Source organism: Thunnus thynnus, chromosome 12, assembly GCF_963924715.1.
Source record: "Thunnus thynnus chromosome 12, fThuThy2.1, whole genome shotgun sequence".
NCBI classification, from domain to species: Eukaryota; Metazoa; Chordata; class Actinopteri; order Scombriformes; family Scombridae; genus Thunnus; species Thunnus thynnus.
In genome coordinates, this window is record NC_089528.1 from 19,071,646 (window position 1) to 19,094,164 (window position 22,519).

The 22,519-nt window shown below is 40.3% G+C and overlaps 1 protein-coding gene across 1 annotated transcript; it reads left to right on the forward strand.

The window, feature by feature from the left end:
- Window positions 1–897: 897 nt before the first annotated feature.
- Window positions 898–22,059, forward strand: wnt9a (wingless-type MMTV integration site family, member 9A). The gene is made up of 4 exons (XM_067606149.1): window positions 898–1,043; window positions 14,008–14,267; window positions 14,484–14,746; window positions 18,154–22,059. The coding sequence occupies exons 1-4, from the start codon at window positions 952–954 to the stop codon at window positions 18,655–18,657; spliced, it is 1,119 nt and encodes a 372-aa protein (XP_067462250.1). The 5' UTR covers window positions 898–951; the 3' UTR covers window positions 18,658–22,059.
- Window positions 22,060–22,519: the final 460 nt, after the last annotated feature.

Consider the following 22,519-nt stretch of genomic DNA (forward strand, 5'->3'; position numbering starts at 1 on the left):
TGTTGCTGGTCAAGATAGAGCTTATTTAAGTAATGTATCATGTCTTTTCTATTTCAAATCTAAATCTGTACAGAAACTAGTAACTATAACTGTCAAATAAATGAAGTGGAGTTAAACGTATTTGCCACTGAAATGTTTTGTAGAAAAATAGAGTAGCTTAGAATGAAGTATGTCAAAACTTGGATTGAAAGTCCATTCTTGATCCTGGAAATATCAACACTAAGCCCACTAGTAGTAGCAGTACTGGAGCTTTTGATCGGATCACATGATCTTCCTCAGCAGATTGAGTTGCCCTTTTCATGAGATTGTTTTGTCAGCTAAGTCAAAACTGTTCTTAAGCACAACATTTGAGTGATAGTTACTTTCCACCACTGAACAGAAGTGAAAAAGTTTAAAATAAGAACAAAAATTTGGTGGTAGTTTGAACCACATTTCCATACAGTATATAAACTAGTATTGCTGCATTATGCTACTCCTGCTGGATTGAACCAATTTAGGGTTTGCCATTCTGGAAATAAAGTGAGACAGGACAGACTGAAGGTAAACAAATATTCTATCATTCAGCACAGGCCAGCTCAGACTGACCTCAGCCTGCACAAACACTGACGGTATGGTGCTTAAAACGCCCACGGAGGAGAAACTGAAACTCCAATCATAAATTAAGACAACTGAGAAGATTTATCTGTATGAAACTTGAGAGTGAATTGTGAATCAGTGTAGCTCTCATACAGTATGCATTGCCATACTGCTCTCTCTCTCTCACTCTCTCTCTCTCTCCTCTCCTTCTCCCCCTCTCTCCCTCTCTCTCTCTCTCTCCCTCTCTCTCTCTCTCTGCTGATGGGAGGAGCGCAGCGCAGCTCCTCTCTGTATAAGAAGTGTTGAACGTTCAACAAGGGATTTTACACAGCTACTCAGGAGAAACGAAATGATCTGCCCTGGAGCCGCAGCAAAATGCTGGATGGACACCTACTCCTGGGATGGTTATCGTTCACAGTTATAGTGTATCTTCTCAACTTGCCTGGACCGACCGCAGCATATTTCGGGTAAGGACTGACAAGACATAATGTGCATGATGCTGCTCTCATTGATTTGATTGGTTCTTGAAGCAGGTAACAACCCCCCCTCCCCTCTTTAAACTAACTGAAATCTACCTTTAAGATCAGATTATCCTGAAACAAAACAACAACAACAACAAAAAAAGCATGTAGATTTATTTTATGACTTGTTTTGATTGCTTCATATCTGCGGGTCAGCGAGGTGTCACTTGGCGGCGGTTGCACAGCGCTCAACGGCCTCACAGCTGGTGGCTGCAGCAGGTTGCCTGCACATGATTTGACCTCGCTGAAGCTGCTGACAACTGCAAATTTTGTGACAAGTACTGTCAACGCGGATCCAAGCAGGCAACGAAACACTAATAAACACAGCACCTATATAGGTAGATACACGCAGCTTCGGAGTAATGTTGGCCGAGGAGAGTTCACCCCCCATTCTTTCCTTGACAATTGAGTCAGCGCCCACTGTAAAGTAACCCCTGGCACGTTTGAATGGCAGGTAGCGGTCGAGTGATTATTTTGCTGAAACACTTGTAAAATCATATCCTTAGTCGACTCTGAAAACAGCCGCGGAGCGAAAGGTGAGTGTGTATATGCCTCAGACTCAACAGCTGGTAACAATAAAGCAATCTGACTGAACTGAACTGGTGGCCGAAACGTCTGCTCAGCTTGCACAGAAAATTCCCCCATCCAGCATAAACATCACACAACTCTGGCAGGGGTTTTCTGCTGCCTCCATCAGGTTTAAAAAACACTTGGAACACGTGTTGGGAAATTAATCTTGAAAATTTAGCGTTTCATGAATCATGTCATATACACAATAATGTTTAATTTAAAAAAGAGCACAAGGGTGTATATTTCAAAGTGAGTCTTTCCCAGGGAACGCCTTGGATTTTTAGGTGTAGCCCACTATGACCTCCACTTCAGAGTGGCTACGAATGCACCGAACTCCAGTTTGTGTGCTCACATGAACTTCACTTCACAGTTTTGCTCTTAGTTACAGAAGAAACTGAAAGAGCGTTTACAGTGAAGGTCATTCAAATGAGGTCAGCATGTCAAGTGGGAGCGCAGCCATGTTTCACCTGGAACTGAAGAGTTTTGATCCAAAAAATCAAAAAAAAAAAAAGAAAAAAAAGTGACTCCTAATCTTTGGCAATTTGAAAAAAGCAATATTTTTTAAAATGATCAAAGTTGCATCTCATACAAAACATAAACAATATCTTGTTTTTTTCCTTGTGTTATCTACAAATATCTCTGCTAGATGTTGTTAGTGCTACCCTTGGCTGCAAACAACCCACACAGAGACAAATGGCTGTAGACTGCAGAGTGATGACACTTGAAGTCTTTCCAGCAGAGTCAAATTTATGGTAGGTATGGGTGTTGTGCAGGATCCAGGAGTGTTAGGTGATCTGGGAACTGTTGTGAGCACAGGAAGTGTCCCCTAAGGGCCTGTGAGACTTGTGTCTTAGACCTGTTGACCTGTTGAATTGGGTTTTACCTCCTCCTGGATGTAAAGGTTATCATGAACAAGATATATTGGTGTAAAAATCTTATAAAAAGTTAAAAAACAACAAAGAAACAGCAGTTTTCTAAGTACTTGAAAACTTTCTAGATATCAAACATGTCTGATTAAACAGGATTGTTGTAGTTTACACTCAGTTTTTCATGTCTCTGGGTAGATGTTGTTCTCTTGGGTGTTACACCAAAGTGTTGGCACTCGTTTCTGGAAAGTGGGTGATGCAAACATGCTGTATGGCACCTGTAATAGCTCTGTATGATGGAAATATCTCAGCCCTTCTCAGTAAAACGTCATCATCTGTAACACTCATGCACATATCAAGTACTTTCTCTGTCTCTGACTCTGTCTGTGGTGTCAGTGCAGCTCTAAAGTTGCATTAGAAGGACAAATGTAACCCTGGTCCCTGTTTATGTCTCCCTCCCTGTTACAAAGTCGCCCTTGGCAGGGAGTATGTATTAAGGTTGACGTGCCAAATTGGCAGTCACATCAGCCTTAATGGTCTTAATGGTAATGCATATTTACTTATTCAGTTAGCACTTGTTTTCAATTCCCTCTGTCAGCCTGTTCTCTATCTGTGGCCTGTGTAGTGAAGAGAGACATGTGGTATTACAATATTCCAGATTTATTATTCCACGGCCCGGTGAGAAAGGAATATGAATGAGTGTCAGTGAATGATTTAGCCCTGCAGCTGAGGAACATGAAACATACTGAAAGAGCCTGCACAGGTGACACAGATACAAAATGTGACTGCCCTGTGGCCAACTTCCCAGAAACTCGACACCGGTGACACTCCAGCTCAGTCCTGCTTGGCTTTGACTGTGGGACATACAACACAAACCTGTTCAAATAAATATTCCATGAGCACGAGGCATCCTAGGGCTCCTGGGTACTGATTTACTCAAAATAGAGGGTCAATGTTGCATACCCAATTTCCAGAGTGCGGTGGAGCGTAAGTGTAACATAAACACAATCTCTCCTGCCCATAGTCTGCGCAGCCGAGGGTGGGGTGGGATTCCTGGCGTAGTCAAGCACCCGCTTAAATTGTCATCCTTTGCCACAAGAATGTGAGCACTCATTTTCTTTCCCTCAGCCTGTTGTGGCAGGTGCTGGTTCTGCTAAATCCGTTATCATTAGAGTCTCAATCGGAGATGTTCGCTGAGCTTTCGTTACTCGACTTAATAGGTTGCAGCACCTTGATGAGATATTGTGTAAACTGTCGGAGAAGGAAGTGATTTGTTTGCTCGCTTGACCCTGTCCGTGCTCAGAGTGCTGTCTGAGAGACTCCATCGGTTTAAATTTGAGTTTTGGTAAAAGGCATGTCATTCTGTGGTCTTGTAAACTGTGCTGAATGCAAGTCCTAACACTGAGTCAAGAGTTTGTTTTTATTTAGTTCATGTGCGACATATACAGGAAGGCTGCCCACAGTCATGCAACTCAGATTTACCAATCACAGAGGCACCACAGTATCCGGAAGAAGCAAATATAGTGGTTGCTATTACTTACTATTTGATTACTGCGATATCCTTAAACACTCTATCATCAGTTTGTTCCTGATGCCCTTTCATATGGTATTATTGTTTTCAGCGCTCCATTAAGTGAGGCAGCATGCCAAAAACAACAGGCTAACAAATGGGATGTGTGTAAATTTACTGAGGAGGAGTGATTTTTCAGTGTGCAGCTGTAAAAGGTTTTTATCACTCTGCTGAATTAGTTCCTGGTGTGTATCAAACAGCAATGCGTTTTAAAGTTTTTAAAAGAGCCTCATTTCTTCAGCACAGCACAGAAATGTTACAAGTTGTTATTTAAGAGGCTCCATGTAAACATTTCCTTTGGTTCCCTTCTTTTTCTCCCCTTCCGTCCTCTGGTTTGCCTGCCTCATGTGCGTGCTGGTATCCCTGCAGTGGTTTGTGGGGAGCTGCTGGGTGATTACCACTCATTAGGAGCAGCAGAGTTAGTGTGGGCTCAGGCTGGCGTTGCCGGGCAGACAGTGGTGGCGGGCGTCTCATTACCAGGCCTTAAGGACTGATTAGCCCTGACGTGCAGCAGGGCGGGGAGCACCGTTGATAGAGGGATTTCCCAACTTCATAGGATATCCTGTGGCTACAGCCACACCTCGAAGGGTATCACTTTACCGTGAGCCAAGAAGATAGGATTCTCTCAGCACTGACGGTGTGACCGTGCAGCGTGGTGAGATCACGCAAACCTGGAGGCTTAGATAACAGACCGCATGGCCTCTGAAAAGAGAGAGCTTTGTTTTCTTTATATTTCTGTTTGATACATCCGGATTTGAGCTAAGCCGTGCTTTGCTTTGAGCACTCTGCTCCATGACATCCCTCTGGAAAGGCCTGCTATGCCCGAGGATGCCACAGGGTGGTGCAGCGTCTTCTGAGAGTGCAGGATGATCCTCAATCAGCACTTTGTAACCTTTTTGTGTAACAGTAGGAGAGTGGGAAATGAAATGTGAAAACAGCAAATGTAAAGGCAGACAGCTCTGTGTAAAAATAATTTAGGAAAAGAAAATAAGTCTACGTATTCTTAGTTGTGGTCAACCTGCATGACATGTAGAATGTGTCTTTCAACTTAAGCTTACAGAGCGAAAATTCACTTCTCATGTCTCTAAACCGTGTGATGCACAGCATTACTGTTTATTTTACAGGTTGAATCATCAGAAACTGCAGAGTTTGGTACACACCTTTGTTATGAAAGTTTCAGGGATGTCTGTGGTGGGTTGTTAAGGGGCTCATACTGTATAATTACATGGTTGTACTGAATGTTTTTGAAGATTACATGGTGTGGTAGGGCTTTTAAAATGTGTTTGGCGTGCTCACATCCGAAAGACTTACGGTTCTAGTGTCATCAGCATGCCGAAGAGACCGCAGCTAAGACATATTTGATTTTAAAAAGACGGCAGCGCCAGTTCAGTCCCAGCAGTCAGCTGTGCACTTCATTGAAGGATAGACAGAAGATATGGGAAGGAAACTCCCATTGAAGGAAACTCTTGTTGGTCAAACTGTACACTCACATGATGATCTTTGCAGATGGAGTTGGAGACATGGGCAATTTGCAAAACAGGAAAACTAATATAGACTCAAGATACTTTTAGTGGTCAGGCATTGATGAGATGATGCTAGTTAGTGCGACCGCTATGTCCTGTGTTTTCCATCCTTGACCACAGGCGAGTTTCTCTGCCTAGTTTGTGGGGATAGAAGAGACATGACGCTTCGCATGTGCCAAGATTAGCAGATTGACAAACCCTTGGTAAAAGTTTTGGGCTTCTAGAGAATATCTGTGCCTTTCTCATGTCTATCTTGAAGAGATTTCAACACATTATGAGAATAAAATAAATCTTTCCTGAGCAGGCAACATAAAATTTTGTTTTCAGTCTCATACACCTGTTTGTAAGGATTTCATCCAGGGTTAAAATATGTTAACGATACGTTTTCAAAACCACAGGGTTAGACTGTTACTGCATTTAATCAGGGCAATCATCTTGCATAAAACACAATTGTATAGAGGCCTGACCTGACATGCACTCCACTGAAATGTGTGTGTTTGCCAAATGGGTGTTATTACATAGACTAAGGTTTGCCCAATAAGGCATATTTATCCATAAAGTCTGAGCATTAGTTTGAGAATGGACACAGTCAGATGTACACTGACCTGAATGGGCCCAGACTCAGCAAACTTTCTCTGCTACAATGAACTTTTTCACTGCCTACAGTAAATGTGCACAAAAATACTCAGATGAGGGGAAATAAGAACACTTTCCACCTTAACTTGGAAATTAATGTGACAACAAATGTTTGAGCTTTAATATTTTACAGCAGATAGCAAACAAAAACTTGCATTTTAGGTCTTTGCATTTGGGTTATGTAGGCTTTTTTCACAATTAGGAGCAGGAGGAAAACTCTAATCTTTCAGTAGTAAGAGTAAATAACCGTTAATAAACTCAGCCACTTGAAGTTACTGAGGCATGAGTGATTCAAAACAGCTACTGTTTTGTTTTGGATTTCGTGGTTTGACTTCGCATGCTCAGTTTATTCACAGAAGTGCATTTGCCCAGTGTAACATAAATGAACAAAGCCGACATCACCAGTTTCTGCACGCATTTAAAATATCTACTTTGTAGAATCTGCACCAAGTTTATAGTCAAACTGTTTTCCTCCCTTACCAAATAAACGTGGTCTGGGTCTTGTGTCAGCATGTTCGAATCGGTGAGAGCCGAGTACAGTATTGTGTGCCTGAACGTGTTTGGTGCGTCGGTGCGCTGGTACAGGGCTGCTCTGTGCCATGGTGTAGGCTAGAACAGGGGAGTCATGCGGACACTGCTGCGCGCCCAATCTGTGCCAGTCACACAGTGACTATAACTGAGCTGCTGACCTTAGAAGCCTTGAGTTCTCACATAGCAGTTAAACCTCTTACCATGCCCCACACTCCCATTCCCAAACCCAGGTCCTGTAGTCCTACTGCTCAGCTACCAGCGCTTGCTTGCACTGCTGTGGATTAAAAAATTAGGCTGAGCAGTGACTTTTTCTTCTTTTTTTTATGAATTGAAAAAGAAAAATAGTTTGCTTGTGCAACCATTTGTGTGAGAATACAATGACAGGCACTTTAAATTGCTCTGACTTAAAAGGAAGTATGTCTAATGTACCATGACATTCACATTTGAAATATCAAGAGAGTACATGTACAGGAACTTGACCAGATCAGTCAATTAGTGGGAGTAGTCCGGCACGGCCTATGTGGGTTGTAAATGACCAGAAGGGACAGCAGATGACATAACATTGGGTCATATCCTGTTAAGTCATACAAGATAGCAGACTTTCCCCACTCACATTGTGAGTAGCAGTGCTTGTAGATGTTGCATTACATTCCCACTACGTAGAAAGGCTCATTACTCAACTAATAATGACTTACTAAGTCCCAGGCCAGTACCACTTTGTTTTCAAAGTCGGTTTTGTCATGTTACTGTACTGTGTCAGTCACAGCTTGTTAGGAGTAGTCACAACACCCAGTGCTTTCAACCAGTGACTAATCTTATCTTAGCCTCATACATAATCGTTTACTCTTTCCCCTATTTCTGGTTTTAATGACTTGGGGGAATGAGTGGTATCTCTATGGTGGTCAGGAAGAAAATATTGATTTTTAAATGCAATTCAGTGCAGAATTTCTTCTCTTATAAACTTCTTGTAGGTGGACATAAGCCCGGAGACTCCCCGTACCAGAGAGTTATTCGACACTGAATCATGGTTTCTTCAATTATTCAGAGTTTAAGCTGTGGAGCACATTGTCAGCCATAGTTAGAGTGGGCCAGAGGGAAAACACCACACACACTCACATTCCTACTACCTCTGGCATGGCTTGGGCTGTGATACACCAGATGGGACTTGGGCAGGGTGGTCTGAAGTTCATCCAACATTTCTGAGAAAAACACTCACTTTTTTCCCCCCCAAAAGGAGCATTTAAACGCTGTGGAGGCAGGAGGAAAAAGTGAAAGAGAGAAACGGAGATCAGCACTGGCGAGTTTAATTTCCTACAGAAACTCTAATGTTTAATTTAATGAATATTACCAATAATTTTAATCTACACAGATTAGTCTCAGGTGAGCACGGTAGTTTATATTCATGACAGTTGAAGTGTTCCAGGACACATGTTCACGTCTGTCATTGTATTGTGTAAGTTACGTTCGTAGACAGTGGTGGTTTTGTCTAGAGGAGGCTTTGTTTGGAGCCAACAGCTGGGCGGAATGATTGGCATTCGTTTAGAGTAATTGACCAGTGGGAATAGGGGTTAGTTGGGAGAAGAGGAAAAAAAAAAAAAGGAGGAGGAGGGGGGGTTGGTTGTGATCAAGGAGACACCAGACCACACAATCTGCAAGTTCAGGCTGATGGAGAAACTGTGGGTTTTGTGCTTTTTTTCTGTCTGGGCGCGTTCAGCCACGACTGACTCTTATAGGTGTTGACTCAAGGTAGTAAGTACCCATATGCATGTGCACGTGCACACATGCAAGCACACATGTATACGGTAACTACATACACAAACGTAGCCAGCACCTGTTAGTCCTGTGGGGGATAGAGATGATAAACAGACACGGTGGCTGAATATTGCCAAAACACTTCGCCGCACAGTGTTTTCATCCTTATCTCTAAATCTGAAAAATAAAAATATACCAAAAATATATTTTTTTATCTCCATTAACTTGTAGTAGGAGTTCAACATTTTTACACTCATACTGCTCAAAACTAAGAGAGATTTTCCTTTGGAAACACAAAGTATCAGTTTTCTCAATGGGAGAGGCATTATTATCTGTAATATCAGTTGTGTGCAGAATGTGGACGTTACCAGCTGAAGATGCCGTTTAAAGTGAAATCTCAGCGATAAGTGAAAAAACATCTACATAGAGCTGCAACTATAGCCCGACCAATGATGAATTTTTGAGGCTAATAATAATATCAATATTTGAGAGTTAAAAAACAAAAAAACTGATAATGATATATTGGCCAACATTCATTTTCAGATGTAAACATATAACATAAGCAACATTTTTGACAAATATCTCTTAAATTAGTTTTTTAAGAAACTGTGACCAACATATGCACAAAGAAAGAGATTTTCTCATTGCCCTCTGTTGGAAAATCATGGCTACATTGTTTCTAAATGAGCTCAAACTAATTTTTGGCATTTGTTTACACCAGTTTTCAGTTTTCTTGTTACTTATCAACAGCCATACACACTGAAACCAATATATCTGCGTAAGCTAAATTTGACCAAAATATCATGCTGGTCATTTTTCTTAGCCAGGCTTTGACTGCAACTGATAAAAATAATAATTAACCATTCATCTGATGACTGACTGAACCAATGAACCACCTAATAAACTGTCACAAAATAGTGAAAAATGATCATCTCCATTTTCCAGAGCCCATGGTGACGGCTTTTAGTCTGACCATCAGTCCAAAACCCAAATATATTAAACTCACAATGATATAATACAGAAAAAAATAGCAAATAGCCACATTTGAGAAGCTGAAATCAGAGAATGTTTGTCATTTTTGTTTTGCGATTTTTATTAAGTGAGTCATCAATTAATCTGTGAATCATTTGTAAGGTTTGCTGCTTCAGCCTCCTGAGATTAATCTATACCACATGGACGAGCTGCCTCTGTTTATATATGGCTGTATGAGTGTATGAATAACAGCAGCAGTTACAAAGCAGTGTGTGTTTGTAGGTTATACATAGAGTGAGCATATACATATAGGCCAAAAAACGTTGTTAGAGTGAACATGTTTTCCACTACCTAAGATTTTATGCATTATTACTCTTCCTTAACTATTTACATACCAAACCATTGAAGAACGGCCAGAATTACCCCAGAATTACCAGCTGAGGGTCACTTCCACGAGTTTAATGTAAAGCCAGAGAGGGAGTGATGACGGCAAAGTTTTAGTGCTAGTCAATGATTTCCTCGAGGGATTGATTCTGAGGCTCCATGGTGTGAAGTGAGCCGTTTTCACTAAAACATGCTGCATTGGAAAATGTATATAAAGTAAATGTCACAGGCAATGGGAGGTGCTGACATGCAGAGAGAAAGGACTAAACAAACTCCAGTGTTTAGTAAGTGAAAGACAGCGGAGGAGGCGCAGCGTGAGAGGAGGTCAGTGATGTCTGTTAGGAGTCTGTAGAGGCAAGTGTGTGAATGGAAAAAGCAAAGCTGAGCAAACACCAGCAAGAATCCCACCTCGTGTAGGATAATAATGAGTTTTATATGTTGGTGTTATATTCCATGTGTAATTGGTGTTGCTGTGCCAACACCTCAAACAAAAACACCTACAGAAAATGGTCCATGATGAGAAAACACAGAGTTTTATGCTCTTGCCTTCTAATTTATTAGGGAGTAGATAACTTGTTAGTGCCTCCACTCCACACATTTACCTTTCATGATGAAGAGACTTTATTCTGCACTTTAAGAGCTCAACTGAGTTGTCAGATTACATTTTTTTCCCCATAAAATTAGTCATTGTTATGGGAAAACACAATAATGGTTTCTATTTGACCAAAGATTTGAAGTTCAGATGCGTAATGATTTTTGTGATTCAACCACTGTACTATTTTCCAAATCTCTTTTCCTCTAAGTGAGTTGACTGAGTTCGTTCTTCAGCAAACAGCAGAGTAATATTTTTTTTTATTGCTGATCACCATATTGGAATGTGTGACCCATTTTTTTCTGTGACAGCAGGGGTCACAGTCTTGCATCCAGGGAAAATATTATCTTTAATTTCATACAAACTCGAATTTAAGAGTAATGATTGAGATCAAACTCTACTTTCAGCGTCGTAAATATTAGAAAATGCATCCACTCATAGAGTGGGGGTCCTTTACAAATAGGGAGGAAATGGAGTCAGTGTACATCTGCGATACAATTTGACTGTTTTTTGGTCTGCCACAGAGCGGAAACATGCACAAACGCGAGCCCTGGCCAGTAGTTTCTTCTCTGGAGACGTGAAGTGTTTCTCCGCTCTCAAATCTCTCTCCTCCACACTTTGCCCCCAGGCTGTCTTTGTAACTAGCTAGAAATATGCCTTTGTTTAAAAAAAAAAAAAAAAAAGCCAAAGAGACAGTAGCGCTTAGATCAGTGTCATGTCATCTTTGGCCTCCCTCCAGCTTCGCTCAGACCATCTTTTTGTCTCAGACAGGCAGACGTCACACAGACAGTTGAGGGCTGTCATTCTAATGGTGTCTTTGGCAGGCATGCAGGCTTTTGGAAGATTTGACGCTGAATGGTGTTACTATGCATGTCTTACTGAGGAATGCACGCGTCATGTTGGTGGTATTGAGTAAATTAAGACCACCATTTGTCACTAAGATCTCTTTGTTGAGGTAAACAAAGTACAAATTAAAATCAATATGTGCTTGTTTTTTAAATTGCAGACCTATCTAGAAGTCTGCTGCTTCCTGGTGCAGTGAGGATTTGAATATCTTGAATTTTCTTGACTTGTCTTCCTCACTGATGTTGCAAATGGAATTAGGCAGGTATTCCACGGGGCGCCATCATTCAATCCTCGTCTACCCTGCCATGAAATGTTGTGGAACGGTTGTCAGTCATTTGTAACATACTGGGTCGACTGGATTTGTTTGTTTTGGCTCTTTAAACATGTTTCCTTGGCATTGTTATTAGAGTATATTTTAACAAAGCTTGAAACAATTAAGAGTAAAATGCCAGTTATTCACAGAAACATTGTGCTCGTGCATTGTGTATGCCTCACTCTGTACGCCTCAGACCATACATTTTTTTTCTCTTAAGTGTGTTGGGAGAGCAATCTTTGTCAAGACACAGCTTGCCAGGTTTCCATTTGAAAATTCATAGCTGTCAGACAAGTTAAGGAAAGGCAAACACACTTTGTAAAAAGGAAACCATTTGACCCAATCTGAAAGCAAATCCTGATGCTCCCTGTTTGATTTGACTGCTCAGATCCTCAACCAGGCTGTGAATGCATAGTTAAGACAATATCATATAGCATATGTGAACTATTAAGTCCACTGGTATGAAACTGAAGAGTTGAAGGGAAACATTTCAGTCAGTTATTGGACTTAATAAAACAAATCTCTTGTTAAACAACCCCTGTGACCCTCTGCTAGAGGCATATGAGTGATGACAGAATCTTCTCTGAAAAACAGTAATGAAGTCAAAAATGTAAGTAATGTAGATCACCAGTCAACACTTTTGGTACATTAACTACACCAGCGTAGACATCCAGCAGGTGCTCTGCAACTTTACAAAAATATTGAAGAATAATCTCTTTTACACTGCTTGGCTGAATTAAAGTCTGTGGCAGAGTTCCCGTTTGCTGTGGTTACTCTTCACAGTCATAGTTTTACCGTTTTTAAATTTATTATACACCTTTTTTAGACTCAAAAAGGGATGATGCTGTGTCCTCATGATACATGCATCTTTTGTCTAGATTGATGATAACAAGCAAATTGGTTGTGGAAACTGAAATAAGACATATGAAAGATTTCGTAATCTTATTGTAATTTAAGTTTCAGTTTAATTTCACGTTATAATTTCCAGATTAGTACTAAGATGATTAGTAGTATTAGATTTTTCTCACTGCTTCTGTCATTAGCCTCCATTAACTGTCACGTACTGTATAGGAAATTCATTGCAAAGCTATGTGTTGTGTGTGTGTGTGTGTTGTCTTGGCTCATTTTTTACAAGGATAAAAAAAGAAATACACTGCAACCTACAATTGATGCAAAATGTTGCAGTGCTGCATTTGATCAATGCAGCATTAAATGAGGTGTCAGTTCATGCACAAAAGTGTCCCAAGTCTGTCTGCGAAGGCACGTTGGCCTGAAGACTTGTGCTTTTGTGAGTTCTGTAAATCCATTTATTCTACAGTTTCACTTTAAGGGTGTAAAGGAGGCCAGAAATTACACATAATGAACAACTATGGTGCCAATCCTGTCAGTTGGTGTGACCAAAATGGTCACAGGCTGACAGTCATGTCCCCTGTGTGTGTTTATGAAAGTAATGCTCTGCTTTCCCCATCACAACCTCAGAACGCTGGTCGTCGGTTTTGCCAGCTATGTGGCAGTCCCCGCTTGTGTGTTTTATATACGCTTCCCTTAAATAAACTGACGAAAGGAGTGCAAGTCTACCACATGTTCTCCATACCATGTTTAGAACTGGGACTTCTGCTTGTTATATTTCAAATTGATTGCAGCTTTAAGATCTTGAATACTGGACTTTTGTGTGGGGATTCTATAACGAGAGTGTAAATCCTCCTGTGTGATCATGTTGAAACCTATACAATGCTTCTGTGAGTGACATTCCCCCCCTCAGGGTATGATATAAATATTAAACCAAGTATCCGCTGGCTACTGTTTCACATGCATGTGGTATGACTGTCACGTTCACTGCATGCCATTGATTTAAATATGTGTCCATACCAGCTGAATGCTTTATCAGTCATAATACACAATGTATAATCTCAAACTACAGTGTTGAATACTGTAGGCAGTAACCTGCTGGTGCTGTGACTTGATCAGGGTGATCAGTGAGGTCTGAAAAGGGACAAAACAGTTTCAGGAACGTTATGAAAAGAAAGACCTCTTCCACCTCTGTAGAGAATTTGCTCTATACACAGACACGCCTGTGTTGGAGGTTGATCTCAATCTCCAGCTAATGTTGAATTCCCCTGAACATTAACCACCGAACAGCTGAATTCATTTGAACATTAACCAAACTTTTGAGCATTATATGCCCCAGCTGTGCTTCCTGTGCTGTTTATGTAGTATATCTTTGCAACTTTTATTGTTTATCCAGGAAGGTCAGCATCCTGCGCTTTATTGGAACCTTTATCAAGATGTATCCACTCCCTCCTTGTGCACTGTTTCATCTGAGGGTGTCTTTGTGTTTGCAATCTTTCACTCTAGGTTGACAGGTAATGAACCGTTGTCTATCCTGCCACTGAACTCTCTACCAGAGGAGAACATGGGCAGGGCCCACTACAAGCTGTGCGACCGGCTCAAACTGGAAAAGAAGCAGCGCAGGATGTGCAGACGAGACCCGGGCGTAGCGGAGACCCTGAGAGAGGCCATCACCATGAGCGCCCTAGAATGCCAGTATCAATTCCGCTTTGAGAGGTGGAACTGCACCTTAGAGGGGCGCCACCGAGCCAACATACTAAAGAGAGGTAAGGGAAGATGAGTTGTTACAGATCTTTCCTTTTTCTTTTGAACTCAAAGCAAATCTGGTAGGTCATATCTCTGTTTTTCAATATTTCACACCAAAGACGCTGTATAATCAATGCATTTTACTCAATTGTTCTTAAACAAAAAACTGAGAAATAGAATTAAACTATTTGAACTTGCTGCATCTCATCTGTCACTCTCCCCCTGTGCTCCCGCAGGATTTAAAGAGACAGCCTTCTTGTATGCCATCTCCTCGGCGGGCCTAACCCATGCGATGGCCAAAGCATGTAGTGCAGGACGGATGGAGCGCTGCACGTGTGACGAAGCCCCGGACCTGGAGAACCGCAAGGCATGGCAGTGGGGAGGCTGTGGAGACAACCTCAAATACGCCAACAAGTTTGTTAAGGACTTCCTGGGCAAACGCTCCAACAAGGACCTCCGCGCACGCGTGGACATGCACAATACAAATGTGGGCATGAAGGTAAGTGTGAAGGATCAGAAGATGATGATGATGGTTTATTAAAGGGTTAGGGTCAAAGTCAACATACTCAGCCTGTGACTTAATACTATTCTAATCAATATTTTTATATTATCAATGGATCAAACATATGTAATGTGAAAGGGTCGCTCGTAATCACAAACCCACGAAGAATTATCACCTGACTCTGCAGTTCCCCTCAGCTCTCTGGCGTGTTTTAGCATGTTAGCATTTGTTTCGGTTTTACGGCCTGCAGCTTTACTGTTTTGGGTCACTCTTGCCGCTTTCATCAGCATTGTTTCCAGCCGCAGCAGACAGCTGTTTTCAGTGAAAAGACTCTGTATGCTACTTGCTTGGCACTGTGTAAATAAGCAAATGTTTGCTAATACATTTTGCCATAATAACTTTATAAAGTGATAATATGATAATGTGTTGTGTTTATAGCTTTTTCGCTGTTCCCAAGTGACCAAAAAATGAACTAATGCAGGTTTGTGTAATCTAGGTCTGGATACTGCAAACTTTCTACTGACTGTGTTACAAAGTGGAGTTGTAGAGTTGAAACAACGTGGGTACTGTTTATCAGTCAGTGAGGGTCAAACAAAAAACACTATCAAGCTGCATTATTCAGGGTTTTTGGAGCTTCAGCCCATGCATTACTAAGGATTAATGCCCCATTTACACCCGGCATTAAAAAGAAATCTGTATCTGGATATGTTATCTGGGTAAGGAAAAACACATGTTAATGGAAGATGTAAATGCACTCATTGTGATTGGAATGATGTGATCAGATGGGCCAGACAAAATTTGGAGTACAGGCTCACACTGTGATCTCAATCAGGTGTAAAAGAAATTCATACAGCGTTACCACGTTCATGAAATTTCAGCCCAGTAAGATGAAAGGTCCCTTTCATCTGGCTCTTCCTGCCAGCTTAAGGAAGCCCCACAAAAGCAACAAGTAGTAGTAATAGCTAAGTCCAAGTCTAAGTCTTCCCTCACAAAAAGTGGAAGAAATTAATGACGCCTGGATGTCACTATCCAGATATGTATCACATTTTAATACCAGGTGTAAATGGAGCCTCTGCTGGATCAATTGTGACCAATCTTGTTTTAATCTGACTCACATGATTGCCACAATCTCATGGAATTGTTCCCCTTTAAGGTCCCATTTTATTTTCCATTCATTCTTTTTCTGTGACTTTGATAGCAACAGTATTTTATTATCTGATAAGTTGTCCAAGACATTAAACTATCACTTAATTTAAGTTGTGCTAGCCAATGATTCATAAAATTTTAGGGAGTTTCATTCAAAGGAAAGAAAACAGTTAATTATACAATCATTTTACAGCAGTATATTTATTATTAATGTTCTTATATCTGTCACTTCGGCTTTTATTAAAGTAATAATTTTTATCATTTGAAAACAAAGCTGAGTTAGAGTTATAAGCCGTAAATGAGGCCAACCAGGACACACTCATAAAGACAGCAGTTCAAATAGGGTCAGAGTTCATTTGGAGTCACAGACAGTATTTGAACAGCAATGTTGGCTGATTGCTCACATGAATCAGTTAAATGGTGGGAAAATTGTGATAATACAATACAGTCTGAGTCCTGTTTCATTATGTAGATAAACAGCAGTATGAAGTGCCAGTGCATTGTGCACCTTATCCCGGATATACTCTTATACCATATCTTAAGTCTTGCTTTTGTAACACTGGAGTTTAAACATTACAGTGCTGATACATGACTGCTGTCCAAGACAAAATACACTGTCCAAATATATAGTTAAAATGACTAAAGAGGAATTTAATATGACCACAACTGAATGACATTGATAGAGTTATACAGAGAGTATCCCAGGAGAGTAAAATTACTGAAAAAATACTATAGAGGTTCAAGCATCTCCATGAAAGCTGGAAAAAGAGAAACCCAAACTGATTAAAGTAATTGCTACTGTAAATTTGAAAGTGCTCATTAGTCAATATTTGGTTTTCACTCTCAGATTAGATATGCAATAACTCTCATTTGTGCTTTGGCACAATTCAGCAATTGTTTGTGGTGAGCAAATATGGGCTTTTCGTCTTGGAAGGGTTTTTAATAGTAAAATAAAAAAGAGGGAATGGTCTTAATCTGTCAAGCCAAAGCAAACTAAAAGTCTGGAATCTGTTACTTTTATTCGGGTTTTCTCATATTGTAGCCATTTTCATTTTGGTTTCAAAATGAATTATAGCAGAGGCACACTTCCCAAATGTTAGCAGACACAAAACTCTCCCAAAAGACCAATGCAGGCTCTTCCTTTTCAGCTTGGCTCACCAAAATCCAATCTCTCAGGAGATTTTATTTGTGATAAAAGATTTACAACATTGTTTTTGCTCTTTTTATTTTTTCGATTTGCACATGTAGTGAGGTGTACCGCATTCGGGATGAATTCCCACACGGAGGACGAAACTGGAATGTGCTAGTCTCTGCATCCCCCCCGACATTTAAAAGCTGACCTATCAAATTTTCTTGACCTGCTGGTGTGATGAATATGCACTTCCTGTTCCCCGATCTCTTTTGCAGTCTGAGAAAAGTACTGTAGATGTTATCCAAACCCCACCTAAGACAATGTGTTATTGTCATCCATTTTCACACACACACTGCTTTTCGGCATTGTGGTTGATTCTCTGGCGAACTTTGGCTGTCTGCTAAGAGGTCAAGTACTGCTACAATAATGAGTAGAGGTGTTTTTAGCTGACAACCTCTTTGTTTCACTTGCAATTATGTATGATTTTAGAGAAGAGACGACTTTCTTTCTCCTGCCAACTGTTTGCATGACTTACTGTCTGTGTTATGACATAATTATCAAGATTCGGTTGATCAACTCTGGGTTTAGAGAACACATTTACAGTAAAAGGACAAGAATAGCGCCCAGTGTCTAAGTATTTGAGTCTTCTCTTTCTCATGGCTCTCTGAATGAATCATCTGTTATATAGTGCTTCTTAGAAATAACCTCCCCTCACTTATCGTAATAACAGTTATTGAGTTTAATTAAAATGTCATCCGTGGTTATCATAAACAAAATCAATCCTCCTACCAACTATTATTCACTCGCTCTTTTATGTGAAGCCTTAGACAAAATGTTATATTGTTCCCCTTGGAATTATTTTGATGATAGTTCATGAGCAAAAAGTGAAGCCTTGGACTTTTCCCTTTTGTTATGATATCAAAAAGAGCAGTGAGTATAATCATTTTCCGTTGTGTCTCTATATTCCTCCCAAACCGCTGCGCTGCACCCTAATAGTCTAACTGTGCACATATTTGGGTAATTTGGCCCTTTGAAATTCTGCAAAGGCACGTTAATTTACATAGCTTTCATTATGTTCCTTTAATGTGTCATGGCAGTTAACAGTATTTCTCTGTCTCTGAACCAGGTAATCAAGGCCGGAGTGGAGACCACTTGCAAATGCCACGGCGTCTCCGGCTCCTGCACTGTCCAGACCTGCTGGAGGCAGCTCCTGCCCTTCCACGAGATCGGCAAGCAGCTGAAGCAGCGCTACGAGACCTCCGTCAAGGTCGGAAGCTCCACCAACGAGGCCACAGGGGAGGGAGAAATCTCCACAGGCCGCAACCAGCAGCAGCAACAGCAGCCGCAGCAGCAGCCCCTGCCTGGCCTGAATGACCAGATCCCCCGCACTATGGACTTGCTCCACATCGAGGACTCACCCAGTTTCTGTAGACCCAGCAAGTACTCGTTGGGCACTGCAGCCCGAAAGTGCTACAAGGACAAGAACTGCGATGCGATCTGCTGCGGGCGAGGCCATAACACTCAAAGCAGGGAGGTGACCAGGCCTTGCCAGTGCCAAGTGCGCTGGTGCTGCTACGTCGAATGCAAGCATTGCACGCAGAGAGAGGAGGTCTATACCTGCAAAGGGTAACCCAGTCACCTGTCAGCCCCTATTTGGCCTACTGACCAGTGGAGCAAGTGAAAGATGAGAGAGGAGTCGTCAGTTTGTTCTCCAACAAGGTTTTTCTCCTGCTGTCAGAACAGTGTTCTACAAACAAAGGAGAGCGAGCCAATGGAGAAGCAATAAGCACTTTGAGGGATTTCTGTGGGTTGGGGTTCAGAGGTCCTGTTGGGTTTGCAGAATTAAAAACCTTCTCAGACAACTGGGTCAACATCTCAAGCTTTTTTTCACGGCGCTGCCTTGAAGAGAGAAGCTTCTACTTTCCTAATAAAAAAAAAAAATGTCCAACTGCATCTTTTCACAAGAAAACAGAGATTAGTGTCCAGTTAAAAGCGGATCCAAGACAAGGACAGTAACACCTACAGACTGGTTTTAGGGCCTTGCCCAAAGAAGAATGGTGTGTGTGTGTTTGTGTTTGTATTTGTCACTCTTTTCGTGTGTTTGTATGTGAGCATTTAGTAGATAGCAAGGGGGAAATGGGGGGTTTGAATGACGACTTCTATGGCAACGAAAACCATATTCAGAGACTGCTACAAAAAGACAGGGTGTAAGAATTACTCTACACGCACATATTTACACTCACACACATTGTGTGTTTGCATATGTATGTAAATAAATTCAGTTATATTGTAATGATATTATACAAGCCACTTATCTTACTATGTTAAAAACAAACCACTAACCACACAAATCTTTCATTGTTTGTGTGCTCTCGCTTGTTTTTCTTCGTAATTTTTGACAAGGCCCTTTGGAAAGCAGCACACTTGTGTCCGTCGTCTTGCTGTGGATAATTTATAGATCCTTTGGGACTACTCCTTCACAGGGAGAAAAAAATCTCAATTCTTTTAAAACTTTTTTTTGTAATAATATAATATGAAGCTTTTAGGCAATGCATTAACAGAAAATAACTAAACCAGTCAGTTTAGGCTATTCTCGGCCTTGAGCGTACCAGTGTTCAGGGAATAACTTAAACCACTATTACTATTTGGAAAAAATGGAGAGAAATAGTGCAAATGCGAATGATATCCAAGTTGGAGATGACAGTGGCCTTGTTATTATAGCCAACTTCAGTGCAACAGGTGATCACTTGACCAGCAAACGGTCCACGTGTAACTCAGATCAAAAAATTGTGGAGCTCTCTGGAGCTTAAATCTACTTATTAGGATTTTGTTTAACTTTGGCTACTTTGAAGTTGTAAAGAAAACTGTGGAGAACTGGAGGAATGTAGCCCCCTACCATTTCACATCCTTCTTTCCTCTTCAGCTGCCACGATTTGATTGAGCCATATTCAACATGTAGACATGCAGCATGTACAGTAGGAACCGCGTCAGTCCAAACAGTATGGGGCAAAAGAGACGGAAATCTAACTTGACATGTCTGCAGAATTGCTCAAGTGAAGATAAATGCGCAAGCTTCATAGCTAATATATATTTTATAAGACTAATATTTGTGTCATGTTTAGCAAATCTGCTGTCTTCATTCAGAAGACAGTGAAGTTTTTATAATGCATTAGTTGATTTTTCACGTTTTATACTTGTTGCCTGGCACACAGTGACACAGTTAACATAAAGCAGCATAATGAACCCTGCCATGTAACTACAGTGACAGTTAAAGACCATGAAGATGACACACAAACAATGCAGACAAGAATTCATTGTATTCTCAGCACTTAGCTTCTGGGAACATTATGTTATAATTCATAAGATATAGGACCTTATATGCCTTGTTTTAGATGGGTGTGAATTAACTACTGAGTGAGGGACCCAGCTTTGTAATATAGCGCCATTCACGCACTGAAGCCCCAAAGCCCTTTAAAGTATTTAAAGATCTGTATTTATCGATACAGTGCAGTGCAGACTCTTTTTAAAAAAAAAATGTAAATAGCAAAGGTTTCTTCTCCTGTGGTATATAGACAAAAGTGAGGCACATGTTTAATCTCACAAGCAACAGAAATTGGTAGCAATAAGAAACGTTAGACATTTGTGGTGGTGCACCATAAATACAGCGAACAACTGCTGTAGCAAGATGGTTACAGATTGTAATCAGAGATACTGCACCATGCCAAACATCCGAAAAAAAAAAAGGCTTTTACCTTCAACAGACAGTTTAGTCTTTAAAGATGATTATCACAATATTTGAAATTAAACCACCTTCAGCAAAACCATGCTTCAGGAAGAGAGCCTTGCATGGGTTATTTGTCCTGGGGAGATGAATTCCAAGCATTTTGATATGAGGAGGCATGCCAAATAAAGACTGGTCAAAACATATACATAGAACTTTGCACGCTACATGGAAACCATAATAGCTATGCTGAGACTCGAAGCATAAATGCCTGCTTCCCACAGCTTTTGGTGTGTGCGCTCTCAACACACTCCTCGGCCCAAAAACACTGAGGTTCTCTACTATTGAATGGACTCAAAACAGGCATGACAGGAATACCAAATGCTCACCGAGTGCATTTTTGTTTGTTTATAGATTGTATATAGGCCTGAAATTCCTCCCGTGAAAGAGGAGCATGATGCAGCAGTCAGTCGGTTTTTAGATGTTGTTGTCACACTCGTCCATATTCTCAAATCCAAAACTCTGCACTGTTTAGTTGTCAGTGGATCATGTACAAAATTCTATTTTGTAGAAAAAAAAATAAAAGATAAATTATTTTTAAATATATTATGAGCATGTGTTTAGTGTAAATAACGTCAAAGTCTAAATTGATTTTATATCCTGTATTTTTTACTCTGTTTTTTCTTTTTGGGTGTTTGTTCCTTTTGGGGTGGAGGCTTCAAGAAGCAGTGTATACTTTAAACATATTTCATTTCATATCTCAACATTTGCTGTTATCTAAGCACTAAGAAATCCTAACAAATTTAGAAATCGACTCACATTGAACTGGCTTTTATTCATGCGCACGATCACGAGACATTTCTGCAAGTATTCAAACAAAATCACAGTCATCAACGATATTTTTTATAGCATTTGATCTGTTTGTATAATCTTCTATTTTGTGAAAAGGCTCTTGGCTTTGTAATGTTGGTTATCACCATATGATACGGTATAAACTGCTAATGTTGATGATTGTGTCACTTTTACATGTACAAGTACTTTTTGTTAGGATTTGTACTGTGCTTGTAAAACAAAGATGAAAACACACAACTGTGTATTGCCCTTTGTGATGATACTACACCAACAAAGCTTTGTCCATGTTCACTTATTCATGTCTTATGGGAACCCTAAATTATTTTCCTCTACCTCATGTGTATAGCTTGTAGGTATAAACAGATCACAAATGACTGGTAAGAATGTATTTAAGTTATTTAACATCTTTGTATAACAAAGGCGAAAAAAATCTGAAATAATAAATGAATTTTTAAATTATGTCATGTGTGGTTTTATTCTTCAGTGACATTTGGTTAGTTAGTTTAATAAGTAGATCACCCCTATGTCAATGTCATATGATAACAATGAAATTATAATATTTTATTTGTGATTTTGGCACATTGATGTGTAGTGCTGACATGTTTATTTTTTATTGATTATTATCAACAAAAAAATAATCAACAATTTTGGAAAATAATCTAATTATCCATTTATAAAGCAGCAATGAATGCTCTTCAACAGGCTTCTCAAAAATCAGCACTTCTTTTCTTTAAGTTTTATATCTTTGTAAATTGGACGCCACTGGGGTTGAGACTGTCGGACAAATGAAACCATTTTTAAAAGAATTTGAAAATGTCGTCTTGAAGTATTTTTCAATATTTTATGATATAGACTTAATGAGTAATCAAAGAAATAAAATAGATTAACTGAGAATCAAAAGAACTGACTGATGCAAATG

What these genes read in the sequence shown, in the direction of transcription:
- wnt9a (XM_067606149.1), top strand. Translation starts at nt 952, where the DNA reads ATGCTGGATGGACACCTACTCCTGGGATGGTTATCGTTCACAGTTATA. An exon ending in AGCCAACATACTAAAGAGAG is followed by an intron (nt 14,268 to 14,483) that starts GTAAGGGAAGAT and finishes GTGCTCCCGCAG; the next exon opens with GATTTAAAGAGACAGCCTTC. An exon ending in ATACAAATGTGGGCATGAAG is followed by an intron (nt 14,747 to 18,153) that starts GTAAGTGTGAAG and finishes TCTCTGAACCAG; the next exon opens with GTAATCAAGGCCGGAGTGGA.